The sequence below is a fragment of the Chamaea fasciata genome, unplaced genomic scaffold (assembly GCF_029207755.1).
Source record: "Chamaea fasciata isolate MVZ Bird 193981 ecotype frontalis unplaced genomic scaffold, bChaFas1.0.hap1 SCAF_28, whole genome shotgun sequence".
Lineage (NCBI taxonomy): Eukaryota > Metazoa > Chordata > Aves > Passeriformes > Sylviidae > Chamaea > Chamaea fasciata.
This window is the reverse complement of record NW_027094113.1, coordinates 4,540,707-4,558,460: the sequence shown is the minus strand read 5'-3', so window position 1 is coordinate 4,558,460 and position 17,754 is coordinate 4,540,707. Positions and strand designations below refer to the sequence as shown.

General features: G+C 51.5%; 1 protein-coding gene across 5 annotated transcripts; it reads right to left on the bottom strand.

The window, feature by feature from the left end:
- Nucleotides 1-143: 143 nt before the first annotated feature.
- Nucleotides 144-17,323, bottom strand: ATCAY (ATCAY kinesin light chain interacting caytaxin). Of its 5 annotated transcripts, none has more exons than XM_066205731.1 (13): nucleotides 16,860-17,318; nucleotides 14,538-14,658; nucleotides 10,091-10,155; nucleotides 9,426-9,647; nucleotides 8,940-9,125; nucleotides 8,375-8,477; nucleotides 7,837-7,968; nucleotides 6,573-6,659; nucleotides 6,056-6,154; nucleotides 5,401-5,436; nucleotides 5,286-5,321; nucleotides 4,881-4,913; nucleotides 4,559-4,651 (listed from the first exon to the last, which is right to left on the bottom strand). In XM_066205731.1, the coding sequence occupies exons 2-13, from the start codon at nucleotides 14,612-14,614 to the stop codon at nucleotides 4,642-4,644; spliced, it is 1,086 nt and encodes a 361-aa protein (XP_066061828.1). In that variant the 5' UTR covers nucleotides 14,615-14,658; nucleotides 16,860-17,318; the 3' UTR covers nucleotides 4,559-4,641. The 5 variants fall into 5 exon arrangements, with proteins under 5 accessions (XP_066061824.1, XP_066061826.1, XP_066061825.1 ...); XM_066205730.1 differs by having other exon boundaries at nucleotides 4,881-4,916; nucleotides 16,860-17,315; XM_066205727.1 differs by having other exon boundaries at nucleotides 144-4,916; nucleotides 16,860-17,323.
- Nucleotides 17,324-17,754: the final 431 nt, after the last annotated feature.

Sequence of the window (17,754 nt, the reverse complement as noted above, 5' to 3'; positions counted from 1 at the left end):
CGCCGTGTCAGAATTTCCAGGGAGGTTTTCCATGCCTTTCTTCACGGGAACAACATCCAAACAACAAAAATAAAAATTCCCTCATATTTTCCACATGAAGCCAAATCCTAAATAAAAATCTCCCGACAGAAGGAAGGCTTGGCTGAAGGATTAGTCTCATTTTAATTGAATATCCACAGATTTTATGGAACAGTACAAAGCAAAACTCGGGGTACAGATGAACAGTCCGCTAGCACAAACCACCTAAATTACAACCACTGCGGAAAATGACATTTCACACGTTTGTACAGGTGGGGTTGGGCTGGAAAGGAACGAAAAAAACAAAACAAAACAAAAGAAAATAAAAGAAAAGAAAAATAAAAGAAAAGAAAAATAAAATAAAAATAAAAATAAAATAAAATAAAATAAAATAAAATAAAATAAAATAAAATAAAATAAAATAAAATAAAATAAAATAAAATATAAAATAAAATATAAAATAAAATATAAAATAAAATATAAAATAAAAACAACCCCGGGGTTGTGGTTTATTGTCGCAGCGAGTTCTCAGTTCTGCTTCACCAAAACCTGCCGCGTTTCTGGCTGCCGGGAAGGGAAGGAGGAAATACAAAAAAGAGGAAAAAAAATGTGCTTTTTGTTGTTGTTGTTGTGTTTAGAGCCAGTTTTTTTGTCCCTTTCTCCTGCTCCAGGCCAACCCCAGCTCATCATTTCCTTGACTCCTGGGTTTTTTGAAATCCTCTAAAAAAGAGGATCGGTCGCCTTTTGAAACCTTTCCTGCACTTCTGTGAGGGGGAAAAAAAAAAATTTAAAAAAAAGAGATGGAAAAAATTACCATGAGGGGAAGCTCTAAACATCCACTCACATTTACACAGCACTGGACAGAAAATAAAATAAAATAAAGTAAAATAAAATAAAATAAAATAAAATAAAATAAAATAAAATAAAATAAAATAAAATAAAATAAAATAAAATAAAATAAAATACAAATGGGATGGATTACTCCAGGTGTGGCTCCTGTGCCTTCCTCGTGAACCGCAACAAAAATTAACTGGACAATCCCAAATCTGGACGGTTCCGTGTGGAAAAAGCGGAAAAGTTGGAGCTGTCAGGAGCTGAGGAGGGCCTGGGATAAATCCCCAGGGAGAGAGGAAAGGGAATTCCTGCTCTGGAATCCACGGCACGGGAAGGAATGGGATTTTTCAGGCTGAGTTGAGGTCCGGCCACTGAACACACAACGAGTGAAAACACCAGGATTTCCGTCAGGATGGGCATAAAAAGAACTTTTTCTGCAGCTAAAACGTGACTCCCCATGGATTGACCGGGGGAAGAGAGAAAAAAACCTCAGGAAAAGTCCAATCAGAGCAGGAACTGCTCGGTGTAATCCAGGGAATTCTGGGTCCTGCAGGGGCGGTTTCGTCAGGCAGGAACGGGGCCTGGTGCACCTTTGGGACACCCAGCAGTCCAGCAGTATTGCTAAAGGGATGAAGTTTATTTCCTTTTATTCTTTCAACATATTTATATATTTATATACTGCTCGAAGTCCTACTGGAAATGCACTTTTTTTTTTTTCCTCCCCATCCAGCTGAGATTTGTCACTCCACCTTTGGGACAGGGACTTTTTTTTTTTTTTTTTGTGTTTCTGTCCAAGAATTTGCAGCTTTTTTTTTGGAAAATCGCTGGTCAAAATAAATAAATGATAATTGATTCTTTGCTGCTATGAAATGCACTTTTGGGCATTTTTTTTTTCCCTAATTTCTCCTCGATGGGGCTGCAGGTTCTTCTCTGTGTTGAAAGGACATAAAAAAAACATTATCCACGTCTCCATCCATCCATCCATCCATCCATCCATCCATCCATCCATCCACCCAGGAACGTAAACTTGACGCGCTCATAAAACTCTGTGGAAAAAAATTAAAACCTCGTGCACACCACTTGGGGTGCTCCATCACAAAGTGCACTTTTTGAAACAAAAAAACGAACCAAAAAAAAAAAAAAAAGCATCGGTTCCGAAGAAGTTAAAAATTGACTTTTGCGTGGGAACAAGTGCCCGCCTCCGTCTCGTGAAGGGAAATTGGGGATCTGTCCTTTTCCCAGCTGAAATTCCCTTGCTCTGAAGGAATTCCTGGGAAAAACGTGAAGTTTCCTTGTCGCATCTGCTCATTCTGTATTTTTTTGTTGTTTTTTTTTCTGACAGTGCAGACAGAGTGGTTTTGGGAAGGAACTAAAGAACCAAAGAAGCAAATTCCTGGTGAGGAGACTGCTGAGGATCCGGAGCCCCCACACGACAGGAGATTGGGATTCCTCGTCTCCCACATCCGTGTTTTCCATCGCAGCAGCATTTTTTGATGCACAAAACCTTCCCAGAGTTGGATTTTGAACCCGTCATCCAACGTTTTATCCATTTTATTCCTTGCATCATCGCAAACTCCCCTTGCCGTGCCCAGCGTGGGTCACGCTCTCCGAGCTGATGATTTTGCTCTAAATCCATAAAAACAAAGGAAAAAAAAAAATCTGCTTGAAATGTCCTCAGTGAAGTCACAGACTCTGGGCCCACCAGGAGCTTTGTGATTGTTCACAGGCTGAACTGAAATGAATGAATTGTATTAATTAATCAGCAAAGTCCTTCCTTCGCCTCCGTGGGCTGTGCAGTCCCTGGGACGGAGCGAGGGTGAGGGATCCCAGCTCTGCCCTGGAAATTTGGGAATTCCTGGCTCCTGCTCCTGCCTCCAAACAGAGCTGGGAGCTCAGGAGAGCGGGGAGGTGTCACCTGGAAATAAACCCGAGCTCCACAAAAGCCTGGAGGGCTCTTCTTCGCTTTGAAGCACAGAATTCCTTGTGAAATTCCGGGCCGGTTTGGGTTGGAAAGGACCAAAAATCCCAACCTTGCCACGGGCAGGGCCACCTCCCGTGATCCCAGCGTGCTCCAAGCCCCTTCCAACTTGGAATATTCTCTCACTAATTGGTTTATAATGAGCTTGCTTGATGGAATGTGGATTTATTTTTTTCCCCATCTTCAGCCCCTGGGTTGGGGCCGTGGGCGCAGTGCTCTGCTCTCCGTGCGAAGGTGTGGCCAGGAAACCCACCCGTGGCTGGATTGTGTGAGGAGAACGTCTCAAATGAGAACTGAGGTCAAAAAAGAACTTTTGGTGCTTCCTTGGAGCGTCCAGGGGAAGAAGGATCTCATCCAGAGGGGTTTTGTTCGCTGAAAGGAGGAGAAAAAAAGCGGCTTTGCGTGTCCAGAGGAGCCATCCCCCACCTCGAGGAAAAAATTTGCCAGGATTCTCCTTGAAGTGATGAAACGGGCAGGGAATTCTTCATCTGCAGGGGTTTGAGAGGGGTTTTACCTGATCCTGGGATCAGGGAGTCCTGGAATGGTTGGGAGGGAACTTAAATCCCATCCAGTCCCACCCTGCCGTGGGGCGGGGACACCTTCCACCATCCCAGGCTGCTCCAAACCCTTCCAGCCTGGCCTTGGACACTGCCAGGCATCCAGCCCCAGCCCATCCAAGCTGGCTCTGCCTCAGAAATCAGGAGTTTCCAAAGGATTTTGCCCAGACCGTTGTTCCTTAACTCCCTTTCCCCCGCTCCTTCGCCCACTGAACCCTCACGAGTCCAAAACCCGAATTCCAGGAGCCGACGTCACACCCGCACCCCTCGGCTCCAGCAGCCAGCCCTGCCTCCTGCGCTCTCCGTGGGGATATTCCAGGAGAGGGATGCGGATGGATGAGGCCCCGCTGAGGGAAAACTTCCAACATTTCCTTCAGCAGCTCCCGAGAGGTCTCAGCAGCGAGTGATTGTCCATGGAGACGGAGACGAGGCGCGGAAAACTCCTCCTGTCCTTAAGGCTCCTGCTAAACCCAGACCCTCTGGGGGCTGTGTGTGCGTTCAGGACAAGGTTCAGGACAAGGGCGGCTGCTCCTTGTGGGATCCCTCCAGAGCGCCTCAAGCACCGGCATGGGACAAACCAGGAAAAAAACCAGGACAAATCCATGGGATTTCCTCGGGGGAATGAGCTGGGGAGGAACCGGCGGTGTTGGCGCTGCCGAGGCCGTGGGCACTCGGTACCTTCAGGGAGAAACTTTTCCCTGGCTGTGGAAAGGAGGGAAAAGCTCTTTCCGTTGCCTGCAGTCGTTGTTCAGCTTTTGGGAATGTCCTGGAGGAGCCTGGGGGTGCAGCTCCAAAAAAAAATAAAAGGCAAAAGGGCTCCGCGCTGGCCAGCAGCGAGCGAAGGGGAGGGTTTATAATTTAAACCAAAAAAAAATAAAATAGAAATTCTCTTTCTGGGCTGGGGATTCGTGGGCTGGAGGATGCTCTTGACTTACTACGAGGATACACAGTGAGTATTTGCACTGTGCCACAGACCGTTCCTGGAACACACCCGAACCTGTCCTGAAAAGTGCTGTTCTTGCTTCGCTTTCTGGGGGATTTCTTCTTTTTTTTTTGTTCTTTTATTTAAAAATAAAAAGAAAAGCAATTCCCAAAAGGTTAAAGGACTTCGAGTCTCGGAGGCAGAGGAGGCAGGCTCCAGGATTTACAGGGCTTGCAAGAAGGTGGTGGCGAGGTCTTGTCCCCAAAGGTCGTTGAGGTGGGTGACTGCCAGGCTGCTCCTTCTCCTTCTCCATTCCTCCGTGCTGCTCCCACTCAGGACATGCTGGGCAGAAAAAGAGAGACAGGAGGGCTTTTCAGAGGTAGAAAATGGTATTAGCGCCACCCCATCAACCAAAAAAATGAGTGGGTTTGGGTGAAATCGTTCACAAAGGTGTGCTGGGGACGCAGGTGGACAATGCCTTGGGTGACACCAGGCCGGGGGATCCTGCTCATGGATCACAGAAAGTGACAAAAGTCGCAGGATCTGTCCCAGACACGCAAACAGCTCAAACCTGGTTTCCTGATCCTCTGCTGGGGGCGCGGGCCTGCTGCAAAGAAACAACAAAATAAGGGAATGTCCAGCACAAACCGATCCCCCCTCTCCGCCCCGAGCTCCTGGTTATCCCTCGGAATAGCTCAGCCTCACCCAGTGGATCTTTCCCTGCTCGCCCTCAGGAACTGGAATGAGGAGAGAGGCTGTGTCACTCCCATCAGGGCCAAAACCAGCCCACGTTCTCCTGGCCAGGGATTTTATCTTCCAAACCCCTCCAGAAGTTCCCTTCCCCACAGCTCCAGCCTTGATCAGATCCTGAACACTCTGGGAATGTCCTGTTGGACCCCAGGGGTGCTGCAGAGCCCTGGGGCTGTTCTCACCCCCAAAGACTGTTCAGGGGAAGGATAAATCAGAGACCCCTTACCTTTCCCTCTCAGCCATGTCTTGTTTCTCCTCTGCCCTGTAAACACAGATCCCGTTGGGAATCCATCCCCCAGGAGCCACTCTCCATCCCATCCCTCCCCAGATCCATCCTTTACCTTTCTTTCCTGGCCTTGATCCTCTCTTCTTCATACCTGCAACGAAGATAAAACGCTGATTCAATAGGTAAAGTTGATTCATAGAAAGGTAAAAGGTCTTTCAAACGCTGCTGTGCACTTTCAGCCACCTTCAGTGTTTGCTCTGAGGGTGACAGGAGCTGCCACAGCCTGAGGCTTTTCCTTGGCTCCAATTTGCCCCAATCCGTGGATTTTGACCCAGCCCCATGAACCCACGGATTTGATCCCTTCCCAATCCATGGATTTTGACCCAGCCCCACGAACCCATGGATTTGATCCCTTCCCAATCCATGGATTTTGACCCAGCTCCACGAACCCATGGATTTGATCCCTTCCCAATCCATGGATTTTGACCCAGCCCCATGGACCCATGGATTTGATCCCTTCCCAATCCATGGATTTTGACCCAGCCCCATGAACCCATGGGTTTGATCCCTTCCCAATCCATGGATTGTGACCCAGCCCCATGGATCCATGGATTTGATCCCTTCCCAATCCATGGATTGTGACCCAGCTCCATGGATCCATGGATTTGATCCCTTCCCAATCCATGGATTGTGACCCAGCTCCATGGATCCATGGGTTTGATCCCTTCCCAATCCATGGATTGTGACCCAGGGGACCCTCTGGCACTCACTGCAGGACACAGTCTGGGATCTGCACGTGCTCCATGGGGATGAGCTGCTCCAGCTCCTCCAGGCTGTGGACATACTGGATCTTATTGATAAACTTCACACTGGCAGAGAGAGACAGCGAGAGAAGCACTGGCACCCCAGTGGCCCCTCAAAACACCTCTGGAATTGTCACTGGGAGTGTCGGAGAGATGTGGGACAAGTGGCAGCTTCACCTCGGCCACCCCTGGCGAAGGACGAGTTTAAAATCTGATTTTTGGGGATAAACCCCAGGGAAGGGCTGGGGCTGTGCCAGGGGGTCGGGATGGAGATCAGGGAAAGGTTCTTTCCCCCAAGGCTGCCAGGAGCCTTTGGAAAACACTCCAGGAATGCCCAGGGTGGGATTATTGGGGTGTCTGTGCAGGGACAGGGGTTGCACGGGGTGATCCCTGTGGATCCCTCCCAACTGAGACAATTCCAGGACTCTGCGATCCCAAATTTCCATCCCAAACCCCGCTGAGGTCAGGGAATTTCGGTGCTCACCTGATGAAGGGTCTGGAGATGGCCAGCACGGTCCTGATGAACCACGAGGGGTGAACGATGATCAGCGCCTTGAGGTTCTTCCTCAGCCTGGGGACAAGTCAGGAGGGTCACGTCCCAAGAGTTTCGTTTTACCTCCTTTGGGCCAGAGCCGGGATTAAATGCTCAAGACATATTTCTTCTTTTATTAATTCTTACTTCTATTGCAGTCTCACGAGCTGCGAGTTCTACAGCACTTCTCCTGACAGAGTAAAAAATGGCCCCCATCTCTCTCTCTACAAGATCTTTTTAAGGATAAACTGTCCAAGCATGAAATGACACCGAAATTATTTTTACTTTTAACCCAATAATCACCCACCTGTAGCCCCCAATGAGGATTTTTCTCTCCAATTGCAAAATACCACCCAGAGCCATGGAGAAGGTGAAAAAGGAGGACTCAGCCTCTGCCCTAAAACCTCCATCTCGCTTTATAGATATATTCTAAATATATATAAGTGTATAGAAATCAATAAAAAATAAAAATAATAATATATATTACCTGTAGAATATATATACTATATGTAGATAATATATTAATACATGTTTTGTAATGCATTATATATTATATTATATATTTTATATATAATGTATGTTATATACACTATAATATATCATTATATATTAATAATAATATTAATAGTAATATAATATAATTTTATATTATATGTAATATAATATATAATTATAATGTATAATATATAATTATATAATATACAGTATATATTTATTTATATGAATATATAAATTATACATGTATATTTTATATATATATATTTATAAAATATAATGTATATATTCTAAGTATACATATATATCTGGCTTTGTATATTCTAAACTATATTCTATATAAACCCAACAGGTGTTGTGGTGCTGCCCAGCCTCAGCTGGACGCCAAAAATCCCTTGGGAAGCTCATCCCAACCCAGCAGGATTTGGGAACGCTGCTCTGCCCTCTGGAAATATCCAATATCCAAATATCAACAACCAAAATATTCCAAGGCCGGGTTGGAGAGGGCTTGGAGTGAGCTGGGACAGTGGGAGGTGTCCCTGCCCGCGGCGGGGGAGTGCAAGGAGATGGTTTTTGAGGTCGATTCTGGCACCTGGCGGGTGTGAGGAGTGTGGGCCTGGGTCAGGCTCATTCCTGTTGAGGAACATCTGATTTTCCTTTGAGTTCTAGGCTGGGAAGAGGCCTGGGAATGACGAAGGCGCCCCAGCAGCAGGATTCTCACCTCCTGTCGATCATCTGGTAGCATTTCTTCAGCCAGCCCAGGCCTGGCATCCTCCTGCGGGGCGTGGCCCCGTTCAGGTACACGATCATGTAATCCTCGGCCACCAGCAGCTCCAGGCTGCTGATCACGTACCTGGCAAAAGGGGGACCCAAATCAGCCCCAAACAACATCCTTTGGATGTGCCACCCTCCAACAGCTCCAGCTCCTTTCCCTGCAGGTCTTGGAAGAGGTTTGGTGTCCTGGGGTGTCCCCCAGGGATCAGCAGTGTCCTGATGGACACCCCAGCTCCATCCCCATCTCCCATCAGCCGGGGAATGCCCCAGCCTGGATGTGATTCCATCCCAGACAAAATTAACCGGAATATTTGAATGGTTGAGCTCGTTGGACTCGGAGCTGGCGTCACCCCAGCACCACTGGGAGCGCCGGCCTTGGATCCAGACCGCTCCCAGCTGAGAATCCTGATGTTCCGTGAACACAGGGAAGCTGTAGTGCTGCTCCCCCCCCCTCCTGCCCCTCCCAGGGCTCCTCAGGCACTCACAGGAAGAGGTTTTCCATGATGTAGTGATAATCTGCCAGGTTGCTGTCCGGGAGGTAGCAGGCGGCAAAGACGATGATGGCGTTGAGACCTTCTCCGTAGTATCCTGCCAAAAAAAAAAAAAACCCCACGGGTGACGCTTCCCAGGGAAAGACGGGAGAGCTGAGGGGGAGAAAACAGCACTGGGATTTGCTCCTGGGGTGGGTTTTGTGCCTCTGCTCGGCTCCAGGTGAGCGTTTCTCTCTTCAGAACTCTTTCGCTGCGAGATTTCCTCCTGGCACGTGGATTCGGCGTTCAGAGGAGGGGTTTGGGGGTTTTAAAGCTGGGTAGTTCCCTGGCTTTGCCGGGATTTCGGAAACAGGTCTGCCTGCCCACGTGTGGACCCTGGAGCACCTCAGGCACTGCTGTAGCCCCCTCCAGATGTTAATTCTACACCCACTGAACACTTTTTTAGCACCATCTGAGACTTTCCCCCCCCTAACCGGGGTCCAGCCAGCCTCGGCGTCCCCTCCGGCGTGACACAGGCGGGACAAAGCCCCCCAGGGGAGGGGCAGCCCGTGGTGCTCACCCCCGTGCGTCACCACCCTCATGTAGGGTTTGATCATCTGCAGGTCGATCCTGTGCTCCTGCTCGCCGATGATGACGGTTCTCCAGAGGCGGCCGTTGGTGGCACTGCCGTCCTCCGTCCCCCCGTCCCCAAACAGGTCCGCGCTGTCCCCGGGCATGTTCTTGGCCGTGGCCACGGGGGTGTCATCTGGGGAAGGGACAAAGAGTTCTGCCTTGAAGGGGAAGAGCTTTGGTAAGCCCAGGGATGAGGATCTGATCTTGTTTCACCTCCAGCCCTGATTTATCTGGATTTATGGGTTTTAACCGTAGGTTTAATCGCAAGTTTTAACCTCTGGTGCCCAGATTTTATAGAAATTACCTTAAAATCTCCCCACTGCTTATCAATCCTCAGCTGCTGGGCCGTGAATTGTGTCAAAAGTCTTTAAAATGAGGCTAAAAACCCCACCCCAACCCCTGGAAATGTTCGCCCAGAACCAGCCTTTTTTACCTTCCCATTCCAGCTCGTTCCCGTTGCCCAGGAATTCGAGGGAATCTGTCTCATCAGGAGTTTCAATGTCGTCCACATTGATGTCCAGGTCGTCCGGCGTGTCCAGGAAGTCGTCAGAGAGGATGGAGCCCTCGCTCTGGTCCAGGGAAATGTTGATTTCGGGCGCAACCAGGGTCTTCCTCTTCCGATGGGCCCCGTTAAAGTTCAAAGTGTTGGGGGGAGCTGGGGTTGAAAGGAAAAACGACTGACAGGGTGTCCTGCTCCTGGAGCCATCCAAGACACCGCCGTGGATAATTCCACGAGGGAATCTGGATCTGGAGCCCTCAGGGTGGTGGATCAGGACTGGGATGGAGGTGCCCACACCCCTGAGATCCCACTTTCCTCCCCTCAGCTTCAAACCCCTGCTGCTTTCCTCTCCCACGTGAGAATTTTTTAATATATTTTTGGGTGGAGAATCCAAGGTTTTCTCCCTGCCTGCCAGCTGCCCTTTGCCTGGGTTTGGAGATTATAGGTTTGGTGTCCCTCAGGGATCAGCAGTTTGTGCCCCTGATGGACACCCCAGCTCCATTCCCTGGGGAATGTCCCAGCCTGGATGTGAGCCCATCCCAGACAAAATTAACTGGAATATTTGGATGGTTGAGCCTCTGGGGAAGGTTGGCACTCACAGGACGTGGTCTCGTCTTCCGTGGGGCTTCCCAGGGACTCCATCCCCGTCTCTTCTGGGAGAGGCCTGCAGGACACCAGGGGAAAAAAAAAAAACAAAACACAGCAGAGAACAGGGAGGGATGTTTAGGAGAAAATCATTCCCAGAGAACGGAGGCAGCAGGGAAAAACCACACCCCCACCTGTGCTCTGCCCTTTCCCTTCTCCCAGCGAGCTCATCCCGGGGGATTCCCTCAGGGAATTTGCTCAGGGGTCTGTGCTTCCCTCCTGGAGTGCTGTGCTAACCTCCCGACTATCCCAAGGGATGAAAAATCCACCCAGGGAACAAACCCTGACCCCAGATGAGCTTGCCAACTTTCTCCTTTCCCGTATTATCCTCATTTTTTTCCCTGTAGGAGCCCCGAGGGGCAGTTCCAGGCCCTGGGGCTTCATCCCTGTCCCCTGGCAGTGCTCTGGGACGGCCACAACCCCATTGGGATGCTTGGATCCCAATCCATCCCAGCTTTATCCCCGAACCTGCCACCACCACCTTCCCTGGGAAGCAGCTGCTCCCTGGTGCTGGCCCTGCTGGGGACCTGTGCCCCCAAATTGTCACCTCAGCCCCCACTGGGTGACTCCCAGCCCCTGCTGAGGTGTGGATTTGGGTTCATTCCGTGCCAAAATCCAGGTGTCAGCGCTCCAAGCCCTGTTTTGGGTTTTGCAGCCTCTCGTGCTCAGCTCCTGCACCCTCCTGGTCCAAACCCCTCCAGCCGGAGGCATCAATGGATTTAAAAGTTTTCCTTGCTCAAATCAGTCCCCAGGGCGTGGCTGTCACCCCTCGGGAGCTGCTGGAGTTGCTCCTGACCCACCCTGGGGTGAGTGAAGTGGGAATCTGGATCCGAACCGTGGAAGCTTTGCTGTGGCTGAGCCTCCAGTGCCCGCCCTGGGCATTCCCGGCTCCTTTTCCCTTTTAATTGGAGCCGGGACCAGTCCCTGTCCCCCGGAATCATCAGCGGGTGACATTTCCTGAGCAAACCCCGCCGGCTCTACAAGTTCGCGCTGGCAAATCTCCGTTTGAGACACCTCCCTCCAGGCAGGTGTAAAATCCCGCTGCTGGGACGGAACGGGGGAGAAATCCGGGAATTTTCGGCATGAGGATTTCGCGCAGAGGTCGCTGTCCAGCGACACGGGAAGGGAGGTGACAAGGGCGGCAGCATCCAGCCCAGCTCGCCTCCCTGCTGCCATGACACCGGGGCCACCAGCCAAATTAAACCCTATAAATATGTAGATTAGGGGATAATCCTCTGCCGCTGGTCGTTGTATATTTATGAAAGCTGAGGGCCCCATCAAAGGAACACTCGGAAAAATCCCTCTGGCCCCTTCAGCTCCTCCTGCCGCTGTCCCCACCGAGGTCTGGGGGTGGTTTATCCGGCGCCTGGCACGATTTGGTGACACAGCCCCGAAATGGGGAGGGCAGCGGGGCAGCAGCTGCTGAGTACGTGCGGCAGCCGCCTCATCCCGGGATCGGCCTGAGGACAGCGCCCGGCAGCCAGAGGGGAAGAGCCAAAGCCAAACAAATTCCTTCCTTACCTTCCCCAAGGCTGCTGCAATCGCTGCCCGCCGCGGAAATCCTCCTGACCCGACGCGCGCAGCCCCCGATGGCGAATTCGGGGGGCGCGGCGCTTTTCCGGAGGGTCGGGGGGGAGCGCGGGGAGGGAGCGGGGACGGCGGGATGCGGGGATGGAGCGGGGCTGGATCGGGGCTGGAGCGCGGCTGGATGCAGGAATGGATCAGGGCTGGAGCGGGGATAGAGCAAGGGTGGATCAGGGATGGAGCGGGGATGGATCGGGGCTGGATCAGCCTGGATACAGAACTTGACGCAGGGCTGGATCAGGGCTGGATGCAGGAAGGGATGCAGGGCTGCATCAGGCCTGGATCAGGGCTGGACTGGGGCTGGATCAGGGCAGGATGCAGGGATGGATGCAGGGATGGATGCAGGGATGGATGCAGGGATGGATGCAGGGATGGATGCGGCGATAGATGCAGAGCTGGATGCAGGGATGGATACACCAATGGATGCAGCGATGGATGCAGCGATGGATGCAGGAATGAGCATGCTCCCGCTCCGCGCCGCCCGCGCCTCGGTTACGGCATCCCCGCCCCGGGCCGGCCGAGCGGGGCCGGAGCTCAGAGCCCGGGCACCCGCCCGCTCCTCTCCCCTGGAGCTGCTCCCGCCGCTCGGATTCCCAGGAAACGCCGGCAATGTCGCCCCGTGTCCTCCAGGAGCGGCTGGGTTCTGTTTTCCGGGCCCAGATCTCTGTCTAGGATGTGCCTTTTCCTTTTTATTATTTTTTTTTCCCCCTCTGCTTTTTTTTCCTCTTTTCGGGGCAAGATTGGCTAATGGCAGGCAGGCAAAAATAGCTCTGCAGCAAATCAGCTGCCGGAGAGCTGCTGTCCCACATGCAGCAGCTTCTGCCCTATTATCCCAACGCTTCCAGCGGGGAAGCGGCTGGAAAAGGACAATTTATCTATTTCTATTGCGAGCAGAACGCAGCTGGCCTCCCCTCGTTTTGCCTGGGGGCTCTCTGGGCTCTGTCTCGCATCATTCCTGCTCTCAGTCGCTCTGGAGGAGGTTGAGGAGCTCGTCCCGAGGGCTCCGGCCCCGCTCACATCCCTTTTCCTCCTCCCTGGCTTTAATTTCCGAGGCATTTTCCGGAGTTTGGTGTCGCTGGGGGCTTTTCCAGGAGAAATTTCCCTGGGGAGGAGTTTGCTGCTGGCATGGGCAGGCTGGGACAGAGCTCCCAGGTGATGCTTAGGATGGTGCCGAGGTGCCCCGATTTTCTAGGCAGCTCTTGGACTCCCTAGAGTCCAATATTTTCCTTTCTGCGCCAGGATTTCCTGTCTGTATTCTCTGAGCAGCCCGGGCTGCTGGAAGGAGCCCCCACCCTCGGAAAGGAGACGAGTTTTTAGGTCTCTTCCAACCCCAAACCATTCCGTGACTCCCATCCACCCATCCCTTCCTTTTCCACACTTTTCTCCCCTTTTTTTCACTCCATGAAAACCCAGAGGCTGGCAGAGACCCAGCAGCTCTGCTCTCAGAAGGGAAATAAAAAAATAAATTTCATCAGAGGGAAATAAAACCCACCCCGGGCTGGCTGAGCCCCCCGGGAAGGACAAACCCCGTGCTGTGGGACGGAGCACAGAGGGGCTCACACAGGGATGCAGCTGGGGCTGGCGTGAACAGAGCCAGGCTCATCCCGGGGAAACAGGAGCCCCTTTCTCTGTGCCTGGGAATGCTGTGGGCTGCAGCTGGAGAGGGCTGGGACAGCCCCGAGAGCCCCCGGGCACCTGCAGCTGCAGCAGCGGCTGCGTCTGGCCGTGCTCCGGGTGCCCAGGAGGGCTCGGAGCCACGTCCCAGAATTGTCAGAGCTGGAAAGGATTGGTAAATGTCCCCCAGTGCCACCCCAGTGCCACCCCAGTGCCACCCCAGTGCCCAGGCAGGGTCACCTGGAGCAGGAATTTGGGTTTGGAACACGGAGGGGGAGAATCCACCCCCACCCTGGGCAGGCTGGGAGTGGGAACAGCACCGGGAATGGGAATTCAGAGCTCCTGGGATGGGTTTGGCCCCTCGAACAAGGCTGGGAATGGGAATTCAGAGCTCCTGGGATGGGTTTGGCCCCTCGAACAAGGCTGGGAATGGGAATTCAGAGCTCCTGGGATGGGTTTGGCCCCTCGAACAAGGCTGGGAATGGGAATTCAGAGCTCCTGGGATGGGTTTGGCACCTCGAACAAGGCTGGGAATGGGAATTCAGAGCTCCTGGGATGGGTTTGGCCCCTCGAACAAGGCTGGGAATGGGAATTCAGAGCTCCTGGGATGGGTTTGGCACCTCGAACAAGGCTGGGAATGGGAATTCAGAGCTCCTGGGATGGGTTTGGCCCCTCGAACAAGGCTGGGAATGGGAATTCAGAGCTCCTGGGATGGGTTTGGCCCCTCTGTGCAGCTGCTGAGGCGGATCTGAAGGCGGAAGGTGCCACTTTGGCACCTCCTGTCACCCCCACACCTCCTTTCCCACCAGGCTGGGATCCACTGCATCCCAATGGGAAATTCCTGGCGCAGCAGCCCTGCTCTGTTTGGGAAGACTCTGCCTGATTCAGAGTCCACAAATCCCTGAGTCCACCCCCATACGCATCCAGGCAGCCCCCATCCCTGTGTGGATCCCTCCATCCGTCCTGATCTCCCTGTGCTCCACACCCAGCCCCTTTCCCTCCTTCCCGTGCCCACACAGGGCTGACAAAAAACATCTCAACATTTTCCAGGCACTCAGAGCAGCTCCAAAAATTCCGAGCTCCTGTTGGAGTTCAGGCTCCTGATGCCTCTGAAGGACCCTCCCCCTGCAGGCCTTGATGGTTTCTCACAGGAAAAAACAACAAAATTTCCTGGTTTTGGGGTTTTTGTTTTAGGGAACACACCTGGGGAAATCCTCGTCTTGCCATTCTTCCTTCACATCCACATTTTCCATCCTCAGCGTGGCCTCGGTGGTGCCCATGGCTCTCGGGGAGAGGCGGCAGATCCCTCCGGGAAGGGCTGGGGCTGGGAAAAGGGGAGGCAGAGAGGTTGGCACGGAGGATCCCGAGCTGGGAGAGGCCACACTGGTGGATACCCAGTGAGAAAGCAGCGTGAGAGCTGCTCGTGTGGGGGGAAAAGCAGAAAAAAATCGGGATTTGGGGGGTACTTGGCAGGTTTTGGAGCAGGAGGAGGGGGTGAGGCTGGACCTGGGAGTTCTCCTGCACTCTGGGAGCAAGTTCAGGCCCAGGAATCCTGGATTTCACCCACTCTGAACCCCAGGGGCCTTAGAAACACATATATAAAAGGTTAAAAGATAAAAAGAAATATCTCAAATATCTAAAAATACCTGTATCTACAAATAGATATTAAAAATCTATTAAAATATAAATATAAGTCTAAATAATACAAATATAAGTAATATATATTGTAATAATTATTGTAGATTATATATTGTATATTGTATATTGTATATTGTATATTGTATATTGTATATTGTATATTATACTATATATAATGTTATATACATAGTATAATATAATATAATATAATATAATATAATATAATATAATATATAAAATATAAATAATAGTTAAATATATAATGATAAATTATTATTATTATCATTATCATCATTATTATTATTGGGGTGTTTTTCTTCACTGAAAGGTTCCTGCTGCCACAGAGAGAAATTCAAACCTTTGTACCCAACTCCTCGGGCCAGCAGCTCCCAGCAAAGCCCAGCCCCGGATCCCGGACCAGCCCTGGCAGGTCAGGAAGAGCCGATCCCCCATCCCCGGCTGGATCCTGGATCCGAGGTCAGGTGTGACCGGCCCCGGAACCTCCTCAGGTGGGACCTGTGGGCTCAGCTCCTGCGCTGGCTTGGAGTGTTCCCCCCGAGCTCAGCCTCCACTCTGGAGTCATTTTAGGATTTTTTGAAGATTTTGTTTTAGGATGAGGGGCCTGGGGTGGCTCCTGGAGCTGTCCCCAGTGCAGAGATCAGCCCTGAGCACTCTGCCCGTGCCTCTGCAGCTCTTCCAGAGCTTTTCCTGCTGCTTTCGGAGGCTGGGCATGATCTGGAGGAGAAAAATCCGAGAAAAATCCGGCTGGTTTTGCTTGAAAAGGGATGAACCTGTGCAGAGGCCCGAGCCAATCCAGCATCCCTCAGCATTCCAGGCACTGCAGGGCTCCCTCCCTCCCTCCCTGCTGCCATTCCCAGAATTGTCATTCCCGGGATAAATCCCAGCCCTACCTGAGCTGAGTCACATTCCTGCCTTGCTCCAGGTGATCCAAACCAGGCTCCAAACCCCTGGAGCAGCTCGGCCCGGGGCGGGCTGGGCGTGTGTTCCCAGTCTGGCTTTTCTCCTGCACTCGGGGGGCAAGTTCAGGCCCAGGAATCCTGGATTTCACCCACACTGAACCCCAGGGGCCCTTAGAATCATATATATATATATATTTAAATTTATATATAATCTTTTATATATACATATATATATACACACATATATATTTATATAGATGATTTTTATATAGATGATTTATATATATATGATTTATATATATATGATTTTATTTATATTATTTTATATAGATATATGATTTTTATATATTATTTTTATAAAGATATATGATTTATATCTAGAGCCATATATATATAGAATCAAACATATGTATGTAAATTTTAGAAATAAAAAATGTAATAGATATAATTATCATATGGAATAATGCTATAATGTATAATAATTAATAGAATACATAATTATATAATTATGTTATCATTATAATTGTAATGCTGAGGGATGCTGGATTCTCTCGGGCCTCCGCACAGGTTCATCCCTTTCAAACCCGCGGCCACGTCTGCCTCCATCCCTGCCTCCCCTACACCTCCAGATCTCTGGAAAATCTCCTTTCCCTCCCTCCCTCCCTCCCTTTTCCGCCTCTGGCAGCTGCTCCCTGCCAGCCCCGGAGGCATCATGGAGGGAGAAGGAGAAGGAGAAGGAGAAGGAGAAGGAGAAGGAGAAGGAGAAGGAGAAGGAGAAGGAGAAGGAGAAGGAGAAGGAGAAGGAGAAGGAGAAGGAGAAGGAGAAGGAGAAGGAGAAGGAGAAGGAGAAGGAGAAGGAGAAGGAGAAGGAGAAGGAGAAGGAGAAGGAGAAGGAGAAGGAGAAGGAGAAGGAGAAGGAGAAGGAGAAGGAGAAGGAGAACCCGAGCGGATCCCGGCTCCCCCTCACCTCGGCTGGTGCTCAGTGGGGAACAAAAGCGCTCCTGCCCCTCTGGCCGCTCCGCATTCCTCCTCCCGGCGGATCCGCCTCAGCAGGTGCAGCCCCTGGGTGAGGATGAGGATGAGGATGAGGGTGAGGATGGAGGAGCCGCCCGGGGATTCATCCAGCCCGGCCTTTCCCCCGCTGCTCCGCGCTTTGCTCGGCTCGCAGGGACGGATTGAGGGCGGTTTTAGTTGTGTTCTTCTTCCATGTTCTGCTGCCGCCGCTTTTTCCTCGGCCGCCTCCTTTCTCCCTCTCCCTTGCCCAAGGTATTTTATTCTGATTTTCCAGCCCGCAGCTGGCTAAGCCTGCGCTGCCCTAAGTCAGCTAATTCCCTGCTTTTGTGTGAGAGGGCGGGGAGGGGGGTCTGGAGGAGGGGAGGGGAGGAGAGAGAGGAGCCCGGAGCATCCATCCGTCCATCCTTCCATCCATCCATCCCCTCCCCGTGCCCAAGCCGCTCCGATTGGCTGCCGGGGCTCCAAATCTCTGCCCGGGGTGGGTGGATGGTGCTGCCAGGGCTGGGCACGGCGAGTCACAGGCAGGAGCTGCTCCTGCGGGAGGCCTGGGAGGGATTTGGGGGCATCATTCCCTGAGGAAATTTAAAAAAATTTAATAAATTAAAAAAAAAAAAAAGGTGCAGTGGGATGTGGGATTTGGTGATCCAGCTTTGCAGGGCTGCTGGCAACTGGGTTCTGGACAGACAGACGGACAGACAGAGCCGGCAGCTGCTCCTGCTCGTCCTCAAGGAGGGAATTCCTGCCCCCAGGATGTCCCAAACCTGCAGCCACAGCCTGAGCCCCATGGTGGGAGGAGCTGGGCAGGGTCAGGATCTGCCCCCAGGGAAGCACAGGACGAGAGGGAACAG